Source organism: Ctenopharyngodon idella, chromosome 22, assembly GCF_019924925.1.
Source record: "Ctenopharyngodon idella isolate HZGC_01 chromosome 22, HZGC01, whole genome shotgun sequence".
Taxonomy (NCBI): domain Eukaryota; kingdom Metazoa; phylum Chordata; class Actinopteri; order Cypriniformes; family Xenocyprididae; genus Ctenopharyngodon; species Ctenopharyngodon idella.
In genome coordinates this window covers 17,951,245-17,975,337 of record NC_067241.1, presented here as the reverse complement: position 1 = coordinate 17,975,337, position 24,093 = coordinate 17,951,245, and the positions used below count along the sequence as shown (strand labels likewise).

General features: G+C 35.8%; 1 protein-coding gene across 2 annotated transcripts; it reads right to left on the bottom strand.

Moving 5' to 3' along the window:
- Positions 1 to 355: 355 nt before the first annotated feature.
- On the bottom strand, positions 356 to 23,986 carry LOC127505136 (E3 ubiquitin-protein ligase Itchy-like). 2 transcript variants are annotated; one of them, XM_051880489.1, is made up of 24 exons: positions 23,821 to 23,986; positions 20,705 to 20,795; positions 18,990 to 19,131; positions 18,563 to 18,687; positions 17,981 to 18,115; positions 17,847 to 17,892; positions 17,469 to 17,644; positions 15,815 to 16,010; positions 15,373 to 15,468; positions 14,754 to 14,943; positions 12,787 to 12,856; positions 12,369 to 12,453; positions 11,723 to 11,851; positions 8,307 to 8,379; positions 8,069 to 8,140; positions 7,750 to 7,838; positions 6,798 to 6,957; positions 6,522 to 6,655; positions 5,988 to 6,128; positions 5,558 to 5,678; positions 4,736 to 4,840; positions 4,542 to 4,638; positions 3,304 to 3,376; positions 356 to 2,116 (listed from the first exon to the last, which is right to left on the bottom strand). In XM_051880489.1, exons 2-24 carry the CDS (start codon positions 20,772 to 20,774, stop codon positions 2,017 to 2,019), a joined length of 2,625 nt encoding a protein of 874 aa, XP_051736449.1. In that variant the 5' UTR covers positions 20,775 to 20,795; positions 23,821 to 23,986; the 3' UTR covers positions 356 to 2,016. The 2 variants fall into 2 exon arrangements, with proteins under 2 accessions (XP_051736449.1, XP_051736450.1); XM_051880490.1 differs by having other exon boundaries at positions 14,754 to 14,928.
- Positions 23,987 to 24,093: the final 107 nt, after the last annotated feature.

Sequence of the window (24,093 nt, the reverse complement as noted above, 5' to 3'; positions counted from 1 at the left end):
AATTAAATAATAATCTAGATCTAAAAAAACCTAAATATTAATATTATATATTTTTATAAATTATTAATACATTTTATTTCAGTTACTTGCCAAGGCAACATTTCTAATTATTATTTTTTTTTTTTGTAAGTTTAAGTAATAAAATTACTAAAACTAAAATAAAAATAAAGCTAAAAAGAAAAAATGCGTCTCTGGATACAGTCTTTCATTGGCTGTTTGTGGATTGTTTTTAGGATGCCGTATCAAGTTAATAGCACTTCAACTTTTAAAATAACATCTCATCCCATGTGGATTTTTCCTTTTCTTGCATTACGAGTCCAGGTCTCAAAAATAAATAAACACACCAAACAAGACATTTCCCATAGAATTCTTTATTCTGCTGCTGAACATCTTTTCACATTTGACTATACATACAAATCAACTCTAGTAAATAAACTCTGAAACGACGGTGAAAGCAGTCGCTTCTACTTTAATACTAAAATCATCATTTTTCATCAGAACAGAGAGGAGAGTATTCACACATGTACAGGATTCAGTTCATATACAGAGTCAAAGTGGTTTGGTTTACATGGATCAGTCGGAAATAAAAGTCAAAATGAAAGCCATGTCAGTTTATAAACCATCGTCCCGGGGATTTCACTAGTTAAATACTCATTCAAACAGGGTAATTTGGATAAAAAGAACTATTTAAATAAATATTTGATGTTGATTTTTTTTTTCTGAAATTCAAACAGTCATCCATATGAGCCTTGATATTATTACCCATAATGCAATGCACTGAACCACAGCTGTACGCTATAAGCGGGGCTTTTGTGCTCCAGTGGTTTAGACAAGTATCACTTCAAATAATTGATAAAACATGAAATAAACTACAATCTGAACAGCCAAAGAGCTTCCAGAAATGCGTTAAAAAGCAGCCGCCCTATAGAACTAGAGCGCTCGATACTACGCTGTCAGTCTGACGCGTGTACCTGTAATAAATACTGCACTTTCCCAATTTTAGTCCCAAAATAAACTCACATTAGCGCTTCAGGGATTCAAGGCCAGTGCCACGTCTGTTGTGCATCAAAAATGACACAATTTCAGCTCATTTCAGAGAAATAATTCAGTAATGTGAATCTGTGCTCAAGAACCAGAGCGTGAAATTAAACACACCAGAGGCGACGTGCAAGAACTTCAGGCTCTAATTTTAAATCACTGGAACTTTTAGTAATCACTAGAACTTTTAGTATTTTTTTTTTTCATAATTTTAGAAATGTCAAGGCCATATTTCACCACAAAATCAAGATATATAAATTAAAAAAAAGAAAAGAAAAAAAGATATTTTTTAATATATATATATATATATATATATATATATATATATATATATATATATATATATATATATATATATATATATATATATAAAATAAAAAATATTTATTATTAGTTTTTATATATCAAAGTCACAATGCAAAATATCTAAATGGTCCCTAATTTCAATGCAAAATACATTTTCTTAATTTTTGATTTTGGGATGAAAACGGGCATTTCTTGACAGTTTGAATGAATATTTTGGTAAGTCGTGCAACAAGCAATCAGGTTCTGGACTGACGCTCCTGCTGTTTTAGAGTGCTACACTTTAACAACCCAGTTGTTTTGGATGACAGTGAGGAAAAAAGGCACGAGGAGGAGACCCATCATAGGGTTGCAAACATAAAAACACACATTCACAGAGCTCTCGTGAATCAGTACGATCGTTCTGGTCTTTCTCCTGGAGTCGTAGAGGAAAGCTCTCCGTACTTCAGAAGTCTTGATGGATTAATCACATGTAGAAACATCAAAGTCACGTATCTTACATGCTTGCATAAAGCCCTCTTCGTCTCACGGGGAATATAAAAATGAATACCAAGTGACAGGTGAGTGCAGAAACCCCCCTTTTCCTATAATGCACCGGTGTGCCGGATCATCGAGTCATGGTCTGTCCTCTCAGTTAAACTAGTGTGTGTGTGTGTGTGTGTGTGTGTTAGCATCTCACTCCTGTCCGAAACCTTCTGTCTCCTCAATAGCAAACATCAGCTTCTCCTTCAGCTGCTCGTAGCTCCGGTATGGTGGAAGATCCAGACGATTGAAACTGGAGCAGAAAGAAAAGCAGGAACATTTACTGGTCTGATATCAACACTGACTACTGTATATGCTGCATTACAATCTGAATAATTATTGGTGGTATTTAGCATGATTATTATATGCAGTATACAAGTATGAATACATAATGCAAATGTGTAAAGAATTACGTAAGTATATGAAACAGTGTCACTTAAAAACCATGAGGAATGAGTTATAAATTTATTAACTTCAAAATAAAATAGTAAATAAAAATACTTTAAGATTTACAAATAATTACATTTAATAATTATTTAATAATTTATATAATAATTATTGAATAAACATTCACACAAAATTATTAAATTCATAAAAGTAATTAATGTAAATAGTAACACTTTACAATAAAGTTTTCATTTGTTAACTAGATTAATTAACATGAACTAACAATGAAAAACACTTCTAAAGTCTTTTTTTTTATTTTAATACATTATCAAAATCAAAAGTTGTATCTGTTATTTTATTATAATAATATAATAATATATATTATTTAATAGACCTGAGCTAACATGAACTAACAGTAAACAGTTGTATTTTTATTAAATAACGTTAACAAAGCTAATATTAGTTTATACATTAAAGTTAACTAATGGAATCTTATTGTAAAATGTTACCATATAAACAAAGCACTAATATAAAAAATATATAAATATACATAATTATAAAAATATATAAATATTTTAAAAATCTCTTTAAAATTATAACAACAACAACCACAATAATAATAATAATTATTATTATTATTACTGTTGTTACTGTATTATTAATTATTGTTAATATAAATTATTAATGCTATTTTATTAATATTAATTGCTGATTAATAATAATAATAATAATAATAATAATACATTTTTATTTTAATGATTATTATTGTTATTATTTGTATTATTAAAAATGTTTTTGCCAACTGATTAATCTATTTTACAAATCATTAAATAATTATGTATATAGACAGTTGACATGGATGTAACCATTGAACTACTATTTTAAAACAAGCCTCCTTTGACACATGATGGTCCTCTGTACTTACACAGCTTTAGCTTTACCTCGAATACACAGAAATAAACAATAAAACTCTTCAATAACAATCACATTAAGAGAAATGTGAATAGCTCTTTTCAGATGAATATAATGTTCACATAAAGTGAGGTTATGTACCATGTATGGCTGCGGGGAAGCCAGTTCTCTTTCCCGACCTTCTCGATGCAGAACTTCTGCGCTCCGTTACTCCCTGTGACCAAACAAATAAAAAACTCAAACTCTCAAACTAATCTCTACACTAAAATATATCTTTATAGAGGTCTTTTTTCTTTCTTTTTTTAAGAGCAAAGGAACAAGACCAAGAGTAGTTTTCTGTGATCTACTGCAAAATGTCCTAAATGTTCATAACTGTTGCTATTTACATCACTAATAAATGTTTATCATAACAAATCATCGAAATATGAAACCACATTTCTTCTCTGCTCACATAACCAAGGCTATGTTGGCAGGACAAAATAATATTAAATAATATTAAACTAACAGCCTATCATCCATGATTCAATCAAATCTTGCAATCCTACATTATTTCCCAGTAATTTTACTGTTTAAGGAAAGACACTACAGGCAAAACCACTGTTACCACTGTCTTAATGCACTGGTCAGTTCTGAGATTTTTAGCTATTTTGCTTATGTTTTATTTTAGACAAGTGGAAACAAAACACCCAAAATACACACTTAAGTGTTTATTTTATTGCACTTTATGTATTTGCGTCTGTAGATTTCAGTTACAATACTTATATTTAAAAGTTTTTTTCTCCACTTCAGCAGCACTTACATACACCAAATTTTAGAGTTTTATTCCTATCAATATTCTGAAGGTTTTTACTGTGGGGTTTGTTCATATATCATTCACCTGGTTTTATACAACATATTATTCATAAATATATGGTGAAAACTTTTATCTAACTTTTAAATTTTTTCTGGCTGTTAACAGTATTTATAGAGTGATAAAAAGAGATATCCAAAATCCCCTCAGTAAAAACCTTTAACTCTAATATGTCAACAAAATCAAACAAGAATTTTGAACCTGGCTTTATCCAATGTTCAGATTTATTTTCTGAAAATGTATGCGAATTAGTGCATATTTTTATCATTTGATAAAATGATAAAATGAAATGATAAAAATATTTTATTTAAACATAACATTTCAGAAAACTTGTAAAACAAAACAACTGTCTTCATGTACTGTGATTAATTAATGACTGGTGAAAGTAGGGTTATATCTATTACATTTTTTTTTTCCCTGTTCACCTGTAGTGTCTTGCCGTAACTCACATTATAGAAGTTAATGCATAGAGCATGCTATTTCATGTTGTTATGTAAATAAAAACAGATGTGCATCCAAAATAACTCACCCATCAGGTCTGCAAAGCCTCCGACAGGCAGACGACAGGTACCAGTGACAAACTGCAACAGTCTCATGCGCTTCTCATTGTCCATCTCTTTAATAAACTGGAGAGAAAGATAGATTGTATTAAAACTCGGAGCAAACTACATGATTTCTAATTTAAAATACTTCACTGTTTTAAGGAGATAATTGTGTCAGTACCTGCCAGAACCACAAAATCTGTTTACTGGAGGATGTATAATGTCTGTAAATGGTGTTTCTCTGCCAGTCATTCAGATCTATTTCTTGCATACCACACAACATCACCTACGACACAAAAAAAATCACTGTTAAATACTGAATACTTGCAACAGAAAATTATTTGCACACTTACTGTAAATATATCTTAATGTCACTGCATTTTGTTATCCAATTTAATGACTTTACGAAATGCTTAAAGAGGACCTATTATGCTTTTTTCTCTGTTCATCTTTCTTCAGTGTGTAATGTTGCTGTTTGAGCATGAAAAAGATCTGCTCCAGCGGGAGTTATTCTCTATATCAGTGTCAGTGTTTCTGAACTCCCTGAAACGCCTCCATTGTAGTCTTGAGCTTTCTTCTGGGAACGAACACGTCACAATATTCCTCATTTAAATAATTCATATGCAGAATAAAGGGGTGGGGCCTGGTTGAGTTAGTTAGTAGTGTGTTAAAACTGGCGGTTATGGTAAGGGGCGAGACATTTCCCAAACACACTCGAAGCACTTAACCAATCACAACATGCTGACCCAGCTGACCAATCAGAGCACATTGTGCTTTCAGAAGGAGGGGCTTCATAGAGACAGGAACTAAACAGAGTGTTACTGACAGACTGGGAAGAGAGGAGCTGCAACAATGGAGAATATGGAGAAAATAATGTGGTTTTTGAACATTCAAGCATGAAAACCTGTTCTAGTAGAGACCAAAAGAGGGCGCAATAGGTCCCCTTTAAGTTTTATTTTTAAGGCAGCTGGGATTTATGGGATTTTAAATCAGCGTCTCTTACCTCCAGCTCTTTGGCATCGAAATACTGCAGATACTGCTGTGGAAGAACCTCATTAAATCCTTCAAAGAATGCTTGAGTTTGTTCCTCGACACCACGAGACAGCCGCCACTCTGCCACCAGCCTGAACACACACAACATGACATTTACTACCAACAAACACTGAACAACTTTATATATACACGTTTTGGAACAGATCTAGTGTGACGGCACTGAAATGAGGGAAATGAAAAACCAGGCGGAGCTCCTTCTTTATAATATGAGCACTAATTGGATTTTTACAAGCATAACGAATAAAACCCTATAAAATAATAACAACAACATCAGCTGTACTAAAGCATCTAGAGGGCTTTATGTGTGTCAGTGTGGGGCTTGGCTTTAATTAGCATCAAGAGCTTTTAATTGCGAAACTGAGAGACGAGCAGAGCGGCACCTGATGTACTCCTCCTTGTTCTCCTCTGTGACCTGGATGTTCCCGCCGTCCGGCTTCAGCTCGTGAGTAGACACCTCACCCAGGATCTCCTTATCCACCGAGAAAAACATCTCCAGACCACACTCCTCGATGTTATTATCCCTGACACAACACACATATACACTTTGAGAGGCGTTCATGACTCAGGCTCAAGAAAAGACTCAGGAATTCATAATAGCTCATAGCACTAACAAAAGTATCCATATACAATGATTTTGGCCGATCATTTGAATGGGTGTATGAATGGATGGTATTTATTGATTGTCTGTAAATAATCTAAAAACTTATATTTATATGAAAGTGTATATATTAAAAAAAAAAAAAAAAAAAAAAACCTTAGAGTACTATGTAAATATCAATCGTACTTGAATATGGTAATCAGTCAGAGCTATGGTAGCCTATATATTGAAGTTCCATAGTACCATATACAGACTGTAATGCATTATACTTATTCTTAATGAATATTCATGAGTACAGTAAAGCAGGTAAACTGACTTAATCCAGATGAGGGAGTTGTAGAACTCCGGGTCAATGGACTCCAGGTCTTTCAGTGCCCAGGGCTTGTTTAGGATGCGCTTGTAGAACGGCAACGAGAAGCCTGTGTCAATGAATTTTCCATGAAACAAGGCCTACAGGAATCAGGAAAAAAAAAAAATGTTAAATTGGCACCACAGAGTTTCATTCCAGTTATGAAATCCAGTTATCAAACAAAACAATCTCCTCACTTGGAATACAATCTGATAATGACCAAATATGGCGAAACAACATTACCATGGCGATGAAGCGTCCAATGAACTTGAAGTATTTGAGGTGGTCGGGGTTGATGTAGGAGGCGGGGTTTATCTGAAGGCAGTAGTTGTCCTTGCCAGCGTACTCAAACAGGCAGTACATGGGGTTCAACACCTCGTGGGATAACAGGAAGAACCATTCCCTGCACGAAACAGACAACAAGCATTATTTTTAAAGTATTACACGAGGTCTACACACAAGTGATGCTATATAAAACTGCAGCTGTCACACCTGTCATAAAGAAACCCTCAACTCTTCTGACATGACCAATTACAGACCAATCTCAAATCTTCCATTTCTTTCGAAGCTGCATGAAAAAGTTGTCGCTGATCTTTCCTCTGCTTTTGACACAATTTCTCACAGTATTCTCATTTCACAACTCTCTGCTCTTGGTATTTCTGGAACTTGTTCACTTCCTACCTGTCTGACCATCAGCATTACATCTCTAACTGCCAGGCTAAGTCCACTACTGCCCCTGTCTCACATGGTGTTCCCCAGGGTTCTGTTCTCGGGCCTTTACTGTTCATCATCTACATGCTTCTCTATTAGGTAACATTATCCATCATCATGGCTTCAACTTCCATTGCTATGCAGATGACACCCAACTCTATATCCATTCTCAACACAATGCTCCTTTCCCCACCAACTCCATATCAGCTTGTATTAATGATATAAATGCTTGGATATAATAATCAGAAATGTTTCTTGAGCAGCAAATCATCATATTAGAATGATTTCTGAAGGATCATGTGACACTGAAGACTGGAGTAAATTACATTTATTCGGTTAATTTAAATGAACTAATATATATATATATATATATATATATATATATCGTCACTGCAGATAGTCTTAAGCCAAAATATTTGTCAGCAGGCACATAATGGTTTGATTAGGTATTTCTTCTCCAGAAAGAGTGAAATATGAAACCTGCCTTGCCACGCCTCCATAGTCAAGCCCCTCCTCCCCGGGGAAGATGATCCACAGCCTGCGGCGGAGATCTTGAGCGCTGAAACTCATGATCTGCAGATAGACACCAGAACAACGTCATTTCAGAGACTCGAGATACAAACTGTGCAGACGCCTGAAGCGTTTAAAGAAATGTACAAGCTCCATAGTCACAGGTTAAACCTGCTCCTGGATTACAGCTCCACTGAGAACCTTTTAAAACTGGGATATGTCAGTGATCTGGTTTTACAAAGCACCATGGCTTTACCAAAACCATGGTTTATTTTGAACTTGGACTGCAGTACCTGCTGGAATGAGTCTTCAAACAGCGTTTTGCGGCTGACGGTGATCTTTATGTGCTGTGGCATCGCTAATTGCTATAATGAAAAATTAAAAACAAACAAATTAATTTTTTTTTAAAAATTTTATTATCATACTTTTTTTTCCAAACATCTTCAGATGTTTGTTTATTAATTTTTTTGTATTTATCCATCAATAATAACACATTTGGATGAAATATGCAGAACTGAAGGAAACCCTCACCTGACACCAGAATTTGAAGTACTGAACTTTGGCTTTGAAGTCTCGTACGTATGTGATTTGAGGGCCATTCTCACTGAGGGGAATGAAAGAGTGAAATAGTTCATTATATAAAAAGAATCAAAAGGTAAAAGTCTGTTAAAACAGCTTTATATTTTGTTCAGGACTAGTCCTAGTTTGAACTGTATAGTCACCAAACCACTAAATCTACAGCACCATGGCAAAAAAGACATTTTCATTAGGCTGGTTGTGATTCTTCATTGTAAATTTAATGTGATATGACACAAAGACGAAAGATGAAAGATGAAAAAACATTTCATGTTTCTATTCTGTAGTCCTCACTGGTTTGCACACAAAAATAAACATGCAGTGAAGTCATCCATTTGAATTGGATTTTAGAAATGAATTAAACTGTAATCACAAAAAAATTGTAAACAAGTAATCACTGAATTTGTCAGTGCTGCAACTAAATTTATTGAATCTTAAATTTCCAATAAATTTATTCTAATGTGAAAAATTAAACATTCACAGAAGTGTTTTGCTGTCTCTATCATGTCTTAATTTACTATCAAAATATGAAAATGACTTCAGTAAAATTGCTTTGCCTGCTAAACCTGCCTGGTTACTTCACAAACATCCTGGAACTGAACCCAGAACAGCTGAAACACTCATTCATGGTGAAAAAAATCCTAATAAAAGTCTTATCTAGATTCCGTGAGCCTTTATCCTGCCGGTCGTGACGGGTAACGTCAAGCACAGATGTTTGTTTGCTGAGAATATTTGGTCATCAAAAGCATGTCTCACATTCCTCTGACGTAGAGGATCGCTTTGTACCTTAAAAACACTTTATGTTAATCAACGCACACATTCTCCAGCTCAACAGCGAGAGGTGTGTTTGCGTTCTCTGAGCTGACTCATCACGGAAGATAACAATCGAATGGAGTTTCACACACAAACCCGTTTTTCCTGTTATGATGAACACACTGTTCTGCCTGAAAGAGATCATTGTGCATCTCTAAGCTAAATAAAATGAACATGCACTATGAATCTCTCAGGCTAGCCTCAATGTCATAAATTATATGTATGATTTATACCAGGGCTGTCAATAGATTAAACATTTTTATCGCATACTGATCGTGAAATTAAGCATACAACATTTATCTTGTTTAATACGTTTATTTTGTCATCATTTGCAATATCCAGCAAGTAAACTATCCGATTGAAGGGTCATTCTCACAAATCTGTATTTTCTGCAAACTTTTTTTTTTTTAAAGGTAAATGTAGCTGTCTTTCCAAAAAAGAACACTTGGAGACTCCAAAAGGACACCTAATAACCAAATGATATAATAAGTCCGTATAATTCATAAACTTATGTGTACAGGGCAACAGCAAAGAGCTTGTTTAGGGCGCGTTTACATTTTAGACATGTCAAATTGCGATAATAAACAGGACCACATGAAGATGCCAAAAAAACAAGCAACCGCCTTGACCTTATGGCATATACTACAGTACACGGATCCATTCAGAATTACTAAACACAGCAACATACACATGACAAATCAAAACATTATCCTGAATGTGTGTGGAAACTATGTGAATGTTGCACAGACACATTTCAGTACATTCACATTGTTTCCACACACATTCAGGATAATGTTTTTATTTGTCATGTGTATGATGCTGTGTTTATTCGAGAGCACACATACAGTTTGTTTGCACATCAATATAACAAACTCACGTGTGTTTACTGTACGACTCTTTTACGTCACCGCAATCATCTTTACCTTGATTGCAATCCTCATCCATCAAAACTTTACTAGCGAGACGCTGGTTTGCTTTATCCAGCTGAGAAACATAGTTTGTGTCTCATCTGGCCATACAGCGGTGGGATGTTTTCACGTTCTGTTCAGTCTGTATTTCAAACAGCGCGATGCGTGAGGGCTCACGCTCTTCAGAATATGACAGAGCTCGTGTTTTAAAGCAAAACACACACTGGAACGAATAATTCACTGAAAACTGGCCGAGAGTCACTGCTCTCTCTGCCATCTCTGATGTAATCAGCCTGGTTTTCTTTACATTTGCGCTGTTTTGGACTGATTGTTTGAACACATGGATCATTGGACTGAAAACTTTCCCGCAGTTTAGCGGCTTAAAATGATCTGATCGCAAACAGAGAAGCGAAATCGGCTTAAGGGGTTAGATTTCTGCCCTCGACCACCAGGGTTACATGTGCTTGTGCCATTTTTAGTGCTGTCAATCGATAAAATATATTTTTATACTGCAATAATTTCACAGTTACTCTCCAAATGAGTCAGCTTAAAGACAGTATATTTTAAATATTTGCTTAATGGCATCTTTTTTATAAATGAAGGCCAGTTTCACTGATACTAATACTGTACTGATGTTAAAAAAAAATAAATCTCTTTTATAGAGACGTTAATTATAGACATTCAACATTACAGTATAACTAAAAGCTATCAATTTAAACATTTACTAGGCTTTAAAAAATAATTTTTAATTTAAGTGAACTTAAAACAATCTTCATATAAAACCATTATAATAAATGTCATATTTACCTGTGGCCTGTCTAACAGGTAGGAAATATTCAGAAACACTTCACAGTCTTCACTGCATAAATTATAAATTAAATATAGATTAATCCTTATTAAAGCTACAATTTTCTCTGTTACCTTTGTTCTTTGATGAACATTAATAACAGACATCATCACAGCAACTGGTTTATTAGGCTGCTGTCACTTTAAGAGCTGCCGCTGCCGAACATGACGTGGATCTGACGTGCATCTTATTTTCTCAGAACTCTTTAAGTTCATTTAAGATGCTATTTAACTCATTTAAGACTGCTCTTATGAGGATACTTGACAAAACGGGCATTTTGGCGTAATTCTGTTTGTTCAAGAGAACTCGATACTGGCGCGCATCTTTCTGTGCACACGAGTCGTGTGTGTGTCACATGATACGACATTCACAGACAGCACGTTCTCGTTTGTCTTGTGGTGCTTGAATGGTTTAAAAGCATTCACGTGAATAAGAGCGTGATCATATAATGTAATGCTAGCCAAATTATGATGGAAAAATGGATGCTTGTGTTAATTGCGCTAAATATTTTTAACGTGTTAAACTGAAAAAAATAATTGCATGCGTTAACGTGCTAATTTTGACAGCACTAGCCATTATAGATGCTCAGTGTGATAAACTGATGACTTCTAAGATCCTCTAACTGTGATGTAAATTTCATGTGCTTCAGTAATGTATTTGTGTTAAATCCTTTTAACACGATTTTGAATTAATTGCATGTGCTAACGTGTTAACATTGACAGCCTTAATTTATACATAATGCTTTCACGAGCATTTCTGCAGGTTTATCAGCCACTAAGTGTTTGATGCAGATTTGCACTTACAGGGAGGACTTTCCAGTCCGTGGGTCGATGTAAGTGGTGGTTCTCCGGTTGTGATCTACGAAGTAAGGGATGCCATCGACCGTAAACCTCATCTCCCAACCTTCAGGCAGGGCCTTCTCATTTAGCAAACTGCACAACATAGAAACAGCCATGATAACACTTTAATAAGCAACAGTTTATGATTCTTCAGACCTTTAATGACTCAACGAGCTGGTCAATAATTACTTATTTAAATCAATACTTCACTTCTCCTCACTAACAAATAAGATTAAAAAAAGCATCTTAGACTGAAACAATGTATTATTTTGGATATATTCACACCGTAGACAGAAAGTACAGGACAACGTCCACATTTTGTGGAACATTAACTCACAAACCAAGTTTCTGAAGCTGGTCTTGCTTATATTGGAGTTTAGCATTAAAGCAGGTGATATACGAGTTGTTGGATGAGTTATTTTACATTGAAGGTCATCAATGTCCAGAGTGCTTTATTGTGTCTCTCTGTAGATTGGCATTTTGGAGGGTTTTAAACACCATTGTAAATATGAATAACACACAGTCTCTTGTGGAATATTGCTTTAGATGAGGCTAACTATTCATTAGTGAGTATTAACCGTTCAGAGGAAAAAGATAAAGAGGATCTGACCCTTGAGTGCGCGGATCCTCCCACTGCGTCGTTCTGGTCGGGTGATGAACAAAGTAAACTCTGCCATTAGAGTCAGTTCTCTTCTCTGAGAGAGAGACAGAAGGAGATACCAGGAGGACAGTAAGAAATAATGGAGCCAAGAAAGATGTGATTAAACCTTTGCAAACTTTGCCTCAAACAAATCATTCAAAGCTATTTTCAGCTTCTGAGCTATTTTCACCAGCTGGTTTGCAGCACGGAGCAAGTGGTTCTCATTTGTTAAATTGGGACACTGAAGGATGTAGTGGCTAATTTTAGTGCTGCTTTGCAGGTGCAGATGATACCAGAACAATAAAAAGTGCCTGCTAGTCCAGCATATTACAGAGGTTTTCACAGTGGTTTCTCCTGGTGATGAAAGGAAAGTTTGTCGCTCTCTCACCCCATCCGTGTGGCAGAGGTCCCAGTGGGTCAAACTCCTTATTCTGGGTGGCTGAAGCCTGATCCTGCAGCTACAGAATAACACAAAGGAAAACATTATGGCTAACTGCATAATACATACACTATATGGACAAAACTATTGGGACATCTGACCATTACACCAACAGGGACTGACCTCACATAGACATTAAAGGGGTCCTTGATTATGATTTGACTTTTTTAACTTTAGTTAGTGTGTAATGTTGCTGTTTGAGCATAAACAACATCTGCAAAGTTACGACGCTCAAAGTTCAATGCAAAGGGAGATATTTTCTTTTACAGAAATTGCTGTTTAAGGACTACAACAAACGGCTGGTAGGGACTACACTGAGCTTCTTCCTGGGTTGGTGACATCACAAACCCCAAAATTTACATAAACCCCACCCCTGAGAACACACAACAAAGGGGGTGAGGCCATGTTGGGCTGCTTTAGAGAAGAGGAAGAGTTGTTGTAGTAGAGTGTTGTTGACATGCCGTCATTTTACATCGCATTTTACTGCTTCACAAACGAGGGTCAATTCAACGCTGGATTTGCACAAAAGATTAACATGACGGCACATGCTAGTCGATGAGTTGAATCAACTCCACAGCAACTTCATAAATTTATCCACTAACCATTCAGAAACGTCCAGTTTCATTCTAAAAGTTGTAACTTCTTCCTGAGCCTCTCCATCAGTGTCGACTCCGGTTTGAACAATGTAAGGCTGAACACCGTTACTGACAATCCTCATTTTGGCTGCGTGAGATTCTCCAGCTTTGTTGTTGTTGAGCAACCGAAGCGTGAGCTGTTAAAGCTCCGCCCTCTTCTGGAAAGGGGGTCGGGAGCAGCAGCTCATTAGCATTTAAAGGGACACACACAAAAACAGTGTGTTTCTGCTCACACCCAAATAGGGGCAAATTTGACAAGCTATAATAAATGATCTGTGGGGTATTTTGAGCTGAAACTTCACAGACACATTCTGGAGACACCAGAGACTTATATTACATCTTGTAGAAGGGGCACAACAGGTCCCCTTTAATATGGAGTTGGTCCCCCTTTTGCAGCTATAACAGCTTCCACTTTTCTGGGAAAAGCTTTCCACTAGATTTTAGTGCATTTCTGTAGGAATTTTTGCTAATCCCGTAGAGCATTTGTAAGGGTCAGGCACTGATGTTGGATGAAAAGGCCAGGCTAAAAATCCCCATTCCAGTTTATTCCAAAGGTGTTGGATGGGGTTGAGGTCAGGGCTCTCTTCCACACAAAACTCATCCAACCATGTCTTTATGAACCTTGCTTTGTGTACTGAGGCACAGTCAGGATGGAATAGAAAAGGGTCTTCCCCAAACTGTTCCCACAAAGTCGGAAGCATAGCATTGTCCAAAAAACGTCTTGGGAGATTTCCCCTCACTGGAAGTAAGGGGTCCAGCCCAACTCCTGAAAAACAACAAATAAGACTGTCTACTCTCTGCCTAGTAACCTAACGCATAAACATTATGGGAAGAGCTCTAGCCAGTCTGGATTTAAACTTTGTCGGCTGAAGACGCAAGTTTAGTTTTAACACAAAAAAACGTACCTCACCAGTCCTGATTTCTAACATACACTCACAGTGCTTGGCTGGTCTTTTGGCTCATCAGAGCAGAAACGAAAGCTGATGCTCTATGTATGTTTTTCCGTCATCTCCGGACACGTTCATATGTAAATTGCACAAGCTTATTTCATCCATTAGATCAAAAGATCTGAAAAAACCCATATATTTCCCCACCCATAGACCCTCCCCTCAAAGAAATCAAGACAGAAATGGTCAAAAGTGGACAAAAGAGACGGATTAAAACACCAGTTGTAAACGGGAATGTGTCTCCCTCATCTACTTGTGATCCGCTCAACCAAAACGCATCTTAATACCAGGTCTTCTTCATATTTCAGATCTATCAGTGTGTTTAATTCCTCACCCCGATGATGAACCGTTGGTTGAACTGCTGCATGGCTCCCTGCAGCTGACTGCGCTGGTGCTGCCACTGCTCGTAGTTGCGCACCGTCTCCATCGTGGGCCGCTGCCATGTTGTGGTTCTGGTAATGTGGTCCACAAAATACACCCGTCCCATCTGATCCACACGTCGCTCCCAGCTAAAGAGAGAAGCTCTTTTGAGGCCCAAAATGTTTAAGCATTAACGTTTTAAACAACATTAAATATAATATAGTCATTGCTCGTCTAGCCAAGAACATGTTTTATGTGAACGCACCCTAAGAAATGTGGGTCAGGTGAAACCAGCCTAATTTCAAGTTCATTAGTCCACTTGTTTTTCAGGCATATTTTCAGTTTTACAAAACCCTAAATCACTGTGGAAAAAAAGGTGATCCTAAAAATATAGGCTGCATTTTCTTAAACAAAATATTTTATTTGTCCAAACATAAAGCCTTTATTAACAGTCCATATCCTGAACTATTAAGCAACTCGATCTGAAATAGACAAGCTCTGACTATGTGTTACCGTTTAAATATGCTAAAGGCATGCGTCAAGTATGCATAGTGCATTCTTTTAAGGGCGTGTCCCATTATTCAGTTTCCTACCCTGTTGGCAGAGGCTCCGGTCTTTCCCAAGTCGTCCTCTTTTCCACATGGTCAACAAAATACAGACGGCCGTTCTGATCGACACGCTGCTCCCAACTGCAAACACAGTTAGTGCTCAAATATATATATATATATATATATATAAAAAAAGATTTTCTTTCGCAGTATTTTTGTTTTGGTTTCCAGTACAAATACCTAATCATTCTTAAATTAAGATACATTTACTTGAGAAGCAAAATGACTTGATATGTCTTGTTTCCTGAAATATTGATCAAAATTAAGTTAAATATATGCCAAGAAAAATAAACTTAATATAAAGGGAAAACAATTATTTTGGGAAGTGACATAAGGAGGAACCAGCACTTCTGTTTATTAACCAAACGTGCAGTTACGGCTCGTGCAGATTCTCTCAAATTGTTTCTGATTCATATGAATGTCATACCCGGGCGGCAGAGGTCCGGTGTTGACCATGCTGGGAATCCTGCTGGGGGCGGGGACTACACTGAGAGCCGTCCTACCAGGCTGCTCCACTGTGGGGGCGGGGCTAGAATCTGAGGCTCCTCCCCCAGAGGGATTACGAACTGGAGTGTCTGAACGAGACGAATCGCTGCCATCAGGAAAAGAACCAGTAGAGGAAGCTGCAAAGAGGGGGGGGGGGATTTCACCACCATTTTCATAATGCAATCTTCCAAAAACAATGAGGCAATAAAAAAAAAATAAACATTTCCCAATAGTGGTCAGCTCAAATTGATTTTTCAATAACACACACACACACAATATGAAGAAGCACAACGGTTTTCAACGTTGATAATAATTAGAATATATCTTTAGCAGCAAATCATCATATTAGAATGATTTCTGAAGGATCATGTGACACAGTAATGATGCTGAAAATACAGCTTTGATCACAGGAATAAATTACATTTTAACATATATTCACATAGAAAACAGTTATTTTAAATTGTAATAATATTTCACAATTTTTACTGTATTTTTGATCAAAATGAATACAGCCTTGATGAGCAGAAGAGACTTCTTTTAGAAACGGTAGTGCGTATACACGATGTAAAAGCAAAAAATCATAAAATTAAATGCACATTTATTTGACATAATATTTACTAAAAATTCACACACAAAAATGCATTACTGATTGTCAAAACTATTGGTAGATTTTGGAAATTACATACTTCTGTTAATAGGCCATAAAATATTCATTATCAGCTAATACTTGCCAAAAAAACAACCAATAAATCAGCCTGGATGATATTTTGGACTTTTCTGACTTTGTTTTTGATTTTTTAATATATTTTAACATGCCAAAGGAGAACATTAAACATCAAAACAACATAACAGAATGTGCAGGTCCTAAAAGTAACACTAACCAAGAACTAAATGTGAGTAAAAATCGGTGTTGGCGAGTACACAAAACGGTGTCAATTGCCAGTTGGACTGTAATATTTTTATGAATTTCAGCAATGCAACGTTGTGAGAACATGAACCTGAACGACGCTCGGGACAGTTGACGGGTCAGTGCTGCATCGTCACTTAAGTTTAAGCCTTGCCAAATTAACTCAATTCGTAACTTGCTGTGTGGAATGGTTTCCGTGTGCAAACATCCGAAGAGCGAGTCCAGAAAGCCACGTCCCAAGACGGCACGTGAATACTGAATTGAACTCTCTTTCACGTCTTCTTGCACTTGAAAATGCCTGTATTGACGAGTATCCTCATAAACATAGTCAGTTATGTCTTGAACATAAACAGTTGAGAAAGAAAGCGCATGTGTATCAGTATATTGGATCCGTGCAGCTCTTAAAGTGACAGCAGCCTAATAAACCTGCTGCTGTCCGTGTCAATCAACGAACAAAAGACAAAAAAAAAAAAAAAAAAAAATCACTCGATATTACATTTGATTACTTTGTTAAAATTCTGTACCTGAAAATTGTGAATTTCTAAATTATCTAAAATTTTAGTGTCGTAACCATCTGTTTTTTCAAAAACGGTTTTATGGCCGGTGAAAAATATTTATGGCCGGTACATTTTCTTAAGTGACCGGCCATTGGCAGGCCCTAAATATGTGTATGAGCAGACGGTCTCACCTGGGGAAGATGTGGGTCTGCGTGGGGTTGGCGGGGGAGGTCGCGAGGGTCGTGGCGGTCTCTGGCTTCGTGACCCTCTGGCTGACCCTGAGGGAGAGTCCATTCCATTCACACGGCCGTTAGGAGCAGACGGCCGATCCATACCCTCTGAGACCGTTGGGGACGGATCCCTGCTACTGCAGAGAGAGAAAGACACCGGAGATCAGCAGGAGAAATCCGAAACCATGTATGATTACAGACATGTGACGCTCCTCAACCAATTACAGGTCCTTTTGGTACAATCAAACTGCCATCAGCACACTAACAACAAAAGAAACAGTACGCAGATGACCATTTCTTCATTTACACTTCTGTTAATTAATGACTGATATGAAATACCTTCTGCTGGAGTCTTCATTAAGCTCCAACTCGCCATTTAAAGAACCTGGAAAAAAATAACATGAGTCATTTGTGGTCTTTTCAGTGTAAAATATTAAAATAAAATTGTTATACAAACGAATAGAGTGACTGACTCTGGTTGTTGGCCTCGGCCGATTGAAACGTTTCGGGATCCACCTGTAGACCGTCCAAACACACGGACAGATCGCCAATGTTATCGGTCTGATCTCTGTCTGCGCACAGCTGCAGCGTCTGCACAACCTCACAGACTGAACGAAACAACAAAAATCAAACAAACATTACTTACATTAAAAAAATAGACATATTTTTACATTTAACAACATTATTGAGTGATTTTAATATATATATAATTATACAAATATATAAATGTATACCGAGTAATAAAAATTATATTTATATCTATATTATATTTAGAATACATGAGACTAGTGTGATACAATCACATACTAATCTTGTCTATCCAATATTATAATTCCTGTCCGAGCTGGTAAACATGAATATATGTAAACAGTATTCTAACAAAAATGATGACTTTAGCTAAAAAAATGGAGGGAGAATTCATGTAGGTTCAGTGATTTTCATTTCCTTTTAAATTAAGACAGAGGGCCTCTCGTACTCGATATCAGGCTGCTGATAGATCACTGCACTCTTTAATGTGGTTAATGCGGCGCTGGGGGCGGAGTATAGAAACTCACTCTTCATGTCATGTGACTTGAGCGTCTCGCTGACGTCAAGGGTGGCCATGCCCAACAGAACGTCCGACTTCAGCGTCTGGTGACTCCAAACACGGAAGATCAGCTTGCTGAATGGAGTGACAATCCTGATGGACAAATACAAAACACAAATTATGAACCTGGAAAACAGATCTAGAGAGGAAGAAAACACACTCAACTTTAACAGTTCGTGCTAGAGGTCTGATCACAGTCACACAACTGCACTTGGCAAACACCACTAATAATAGAGTCTATAGTCTGTTCTGACGTCATTCTTAACAATCACTTCATGTCGGGATGATAAAAGCATTTACTAGATAATTGAGTCACATGACAATGTGCCGGTGAAGCCTGTGTTTGCTAAATACAAACACTCTTTAGCGCTGGTACTATATCAAATCACACTCACACAGTGAGCGACTGCTTCCATTTGGGCGAGTGTGTGTTGGTGCATTTCTCCGTCTTTTTGGACTGGCCGTCCACACACACCTCCACGTACGGACTCGGGCCGAACCAGTTCTTCTTGTTGTCCTTGAGTTTGGCAGAGATCACTGCAAACAGGAAGAACACATGGTCAAAACAACATGATTTGACGGATTTCTGCAAACACATGTGACCCCAAACATTAGAAAAGCAGCCGTTATTGAGGAGGAAGTACAAGGGAATAGATTAATATGTTAAAAACACATTGCATTTAAAAATACTGTGCATAAAATATGCACAAATTTGCATATTATTACAAAAGTGACGCAGACTCCACAGAAAATGTGGAAAAAATAATAAATCTTATTTTATTAAAACATTTTTATTTTATAATTAAACTATAAATTAATTTAAATGTTTTAAATAATATTTTTAATAAAGCATGCAAGTAAACATGCTTATAGCCCTTTTAAATATATGTAAATTATATATTATAAAATATATAAATATATATTTAAATATATTTTATTTTTTTAAATATTAAAGTCTCAAATTGCTAATAATATAAATTCCTCTAATTAATTCATTTTCAAGGCTAAATTTAAAATTACGGGTCTCTGTACCTTTTACAAATAATGTGAAGAAAATATGCATAAATTTGCATATTATTACAAAAGTGATGTAAACTACACTGAAACTGGAAAAAAAATATAAAATTTTCCATTTTATTAAAACTTTTTTTATTTTTATTTTATAATAAACATTTTAATTTTTGTAAATAATGTTTTTTTTTAAGTCTCAATAATTGCTAATTATAAAAACTACTCTGATAATTACCATTCATTTATTTTACAGGCTAAATGTAAAATTACGGATCTCTGTACCTCTTAAAAATAATGTGCAAAAAATATGCATAAATTTGCATATTGTTACAAAAGTGATGTAGACGCCAGAAAAAATGTGACCTTTTTGCTCTAATGTGATAAATTACTAAATAGCAGATCCTTTTATCAAATGGTTTTTAAACACAAAATGTTTAATATGTTATAGCCCTTTAAAAAAAAAAACTTAATTAAAATCTTTTTATAATAAAACACTTTTAAAACATAAAAATGGCTCATAAATTGATACTTTAAAAAAACTCTGATAATGACAAGTAATTTCACAAAATGTAAAATTATTCAGAAGCATTAAGTATATTATGATCACTATATGAGCAAAATGTCCAGACATTTTTGTGCTAACTGAAACAAACATGTTTGAAATTAAGATGAAGTTTTTTTGTTTGGTCAAAGTTGGTCTGCCAATAATCATTCAATTAATATTGTTCAGTAATTTAGTGTTTTATGCAATTCAGCAAAGCCACAGAAAGAAAATGTTAATGTATTAAAACTATTAAGAAGTTTACTAACTTTTTATATTATATAGAAAGTAACATTTAGTATTGGCTACATTAACTTATTAATGACAGTCAAGCACAAACAACATGCACATTTCCTGAAGATAGTTTCCTGAGTTGAGATCACCAATGATTTAAAGCAAACCATTTATTAGAGATAGTAGAGACAGCAGAGACAGAGAGAGGAAACTGTGATCTGTGCAACACTGTTAGAAGTGAAATATTAGCATACATTAATGCGGTCAGCTGATAAGGAAGAATGTCCCATCAGATAAATCACAGGTGGAAACATGCAAACATACCAATGATCTGCAGCTGTGCTTTCATAGGGAAGCCATTAGCAGGACCTGCTTTAGCGACACTGCAGGCCATGACATAGAGCTACGCTGAGACCTGCAAACACAGCCACACACACACACACACACACACACAGATATTAATAATGAACACTGAGCTGATTCTGGACGAGAAACACACACATCTGTGCATCTTTCAAACGTGATTGGTCGGGTATAAATTGTCAGACATAGCAATATATACACTTCTGCAATTTACTTGGCAAGTGTCTTTCAAAGATCTGATGGCATGAATCTTGTAACCCAATAATTCTACAACAGATTTTGGTATGCAATATGTAAATAATAATAGCGCTAATAAAATGCAACTTCAAAGACACCTTAACATCTCTTCATTTTCAGGAAGATAAAGTCTCTTCTGCTCACCAAAGCTGCATTTCTTTGATCAAAAATACTGTAAAAATTGTAAAATATTTTTACAATTTAAAATAACTGTTTTCTATGCGAATATATGTTAAAATATAATTTATTCCTGTGATCAAAGCTGAATTTTCAGCATCATTACTCCAGTCTTCAGTGTCACATGATCCTTCAGAAATCATTCTGATATGATTTGCTTCTCAAGAAACATTTCTGATTATTATCAATGTTGAAAACAGTTCATATTTTTGTGGAAACATGTTTTCATGATTCTTTGATGAATAAAAAGTTCAAAAGAACAGCATTTATTTGACACAGAAATTATAAATGTCTTTAATGTCAAAATTTAATGCATCCTTGATGAATAAAAGTATTATTTTTTAAACATATATTATATCTGTAAACAAATATATCTGAAAAAAAAAATATCTGTCAGACTTTTGACTATACTTTTCAGTATACTTATTATAAAAAAAAAATATTTTAAAGGATTAAATTATTTATTTTATTTAGAAGAACCATCATTATTGTCACGTTTAATCTAAGAAGTAAAACAGTAACTTTCTAAGTAAACTAGGTCAGATTGGATGACTTTCACAAGACAGTAAAAAAATTATGTAATTTTTATTATGGAATATATGGCATATTAAGCATGACAGAGGAACTGAAACAAATCAAGCTCACCATATTCCAAAATGATGAAACTAAATCCACAATCAGTGCAAGTGGGGAAAAAAATAGATTGTGCTTTCATAAACTATCCATGAAAGTGTTGTTCGCTTTCCTTCTCCGTTTCTGTTGTAAAGAGATCCCAGATTACAGGCGCTCGATAACTTCTCCTCCGGTTACGTCACAACGTCATCCACAATCAAACTGACGCTCACGTGTGTCTCGCACAAGAGTGAGATCTGAATAAACTTTCACTCGAGCTGATCTCTGGGTTAATTATTCATCACTGATCGTGTGTCGCTCCTCAATAACAGTCGACGGGCCGAATCCAGGGGAAACACCGACATGTTTTTAAACCTCCAGGTCAGAGATTACAACAGATACGGTGATTCATAATCTAAATGTCAGTCAGACATCGAGAGAATCTGCACAGGAAACCCAAAGCTCTAATTCTGTCTGATATTTCCTCTGAAAGGTGTTGTGTGTCGCCTTCTCAACACCAACACTGTCTGTAATGTTCAGTCAAGGTTAATCATTAGTAGGTTTGACTTCCTGAAGAGTCAAACACTCAAAATGCCGATCTGTTAGTTTGCGCGACCGACATGTCAACTTCTGACTCGACCACTGGCGTGAGTTTGGGGGCGGGGCTACCTGTCAGAAGGCGGGAGTGTTTGTGAGACAAAACTCCCACAGAAGAACCCAAGCGATATCAGAGATTTGCCACCTAGCAACCACACAGAACACCCTAGCAACCGCATAGCAATGCACTTTTTAATCGAAAAAACGAACTGAATCTCATTTATCTCTAAAATACTGTTATAACAAAGTGTGGAATATTTGATTGTGACTGCATTTTATAATCAAATCTTGGTCTGCAACTAACGATTATTTTGGTAAACGATTAATCTGTCGATTGTTTCCTCGATTAATTGGGTAATAAAGCCAAATTTTCTGATAACACTTTTTAATAATAATAGTTAACATTAGTAAACAATGAATAATACTTCTACAGCATTTATTAATCTTAGTAAATGCTAATCTCAAAATTTACTACCATCAATAGTTGTATCTGTTAACATTAGTTAATGCATTGTGAACATGAACGTGAAAATGTACATAAAAACATTAACGAAAGTTAACACATTTTGTAAAAATATATTGCTTATTGTTAGTTCTTGTAAGTTATTTGCATTAACTAATTATTATTTATTTAAATAAAATTATTTAATACATTAAAATAAATTTATTAAAATAATTAACGCCAACCTTAAAAATAAGAAAAGTAGTGCAAATATGTAAAATAAATAAATAAACTCAATAATTCACCTACAAGTAAAGTTGTAATGATAATGTAATGATAACTACATGTTTTACACACTGATATAATTTTTTTCACAGTATTATAGTCTATACAGGAAAATATGTCGCTGAATTTTAGGATGATCTTATTTTGGGGGTCCGTGTTTCATATAAAAGTTTCAATCTAGGAAGCACTTGGAATACATGTAATTACCATGGTCATTTTAATAACATGGTGTATATCAAAGTACCACAATTCTGTTTTGGATGACAGTTGTGGCTAATGACAAATAACAACTCTGTAGTAACTAGGAAGTTTTTTTAGAAAAATACCGCGGTATTTTTAGCAAATGATAATGGTGGACAGGTGAGCAGCTTCAGGACAAACCTGTTTAGCTAGGAAATATTTAAATCATCAAATCAGCTGCAACCAAAACCAACAACAAACTCAAAGCTATACATCTGACATGGGGGTATTAACATAACACATGTGTTCATACATGACCCGAACATGACCAGTAAACAACAAACCCACAAATACATATTCAGGCACATTGTTGATTCCCCCTGACTCTCATTGTCAGATCTGAGCTATTTATATAAGATTTAAATAGTCAAAGTGATTAGTTAACCTGTCAACACGACTCAGTGTCACTATAACGCAACGCACATAGATAAGAACATACACACACGGTAAACTACAGCACAGCCTCGATCAGATGTCCGTCTCTTACCCGAATCTATCTCTGGGTCAGATGAGAGACGTGAAGCCGAACCGATCCGTCCTGAAATAGTTTATTACAGAATCCGTACCAAGCGACTCCGGCTCAGATCAGGAATGAACTTCCGCCATCTTCACGGCAACACGTCATCAAAGACGCTGTACTGAAATCCGCCCTTCCACTCGAGCCAAAGTCCGTTTCATGTGAGACATACAGTCGTTATTCCACCAGGCGGCGCTCGATGGCCCAGAGAGACTATTCTCCATTGAGCCGCATTCAAAAATC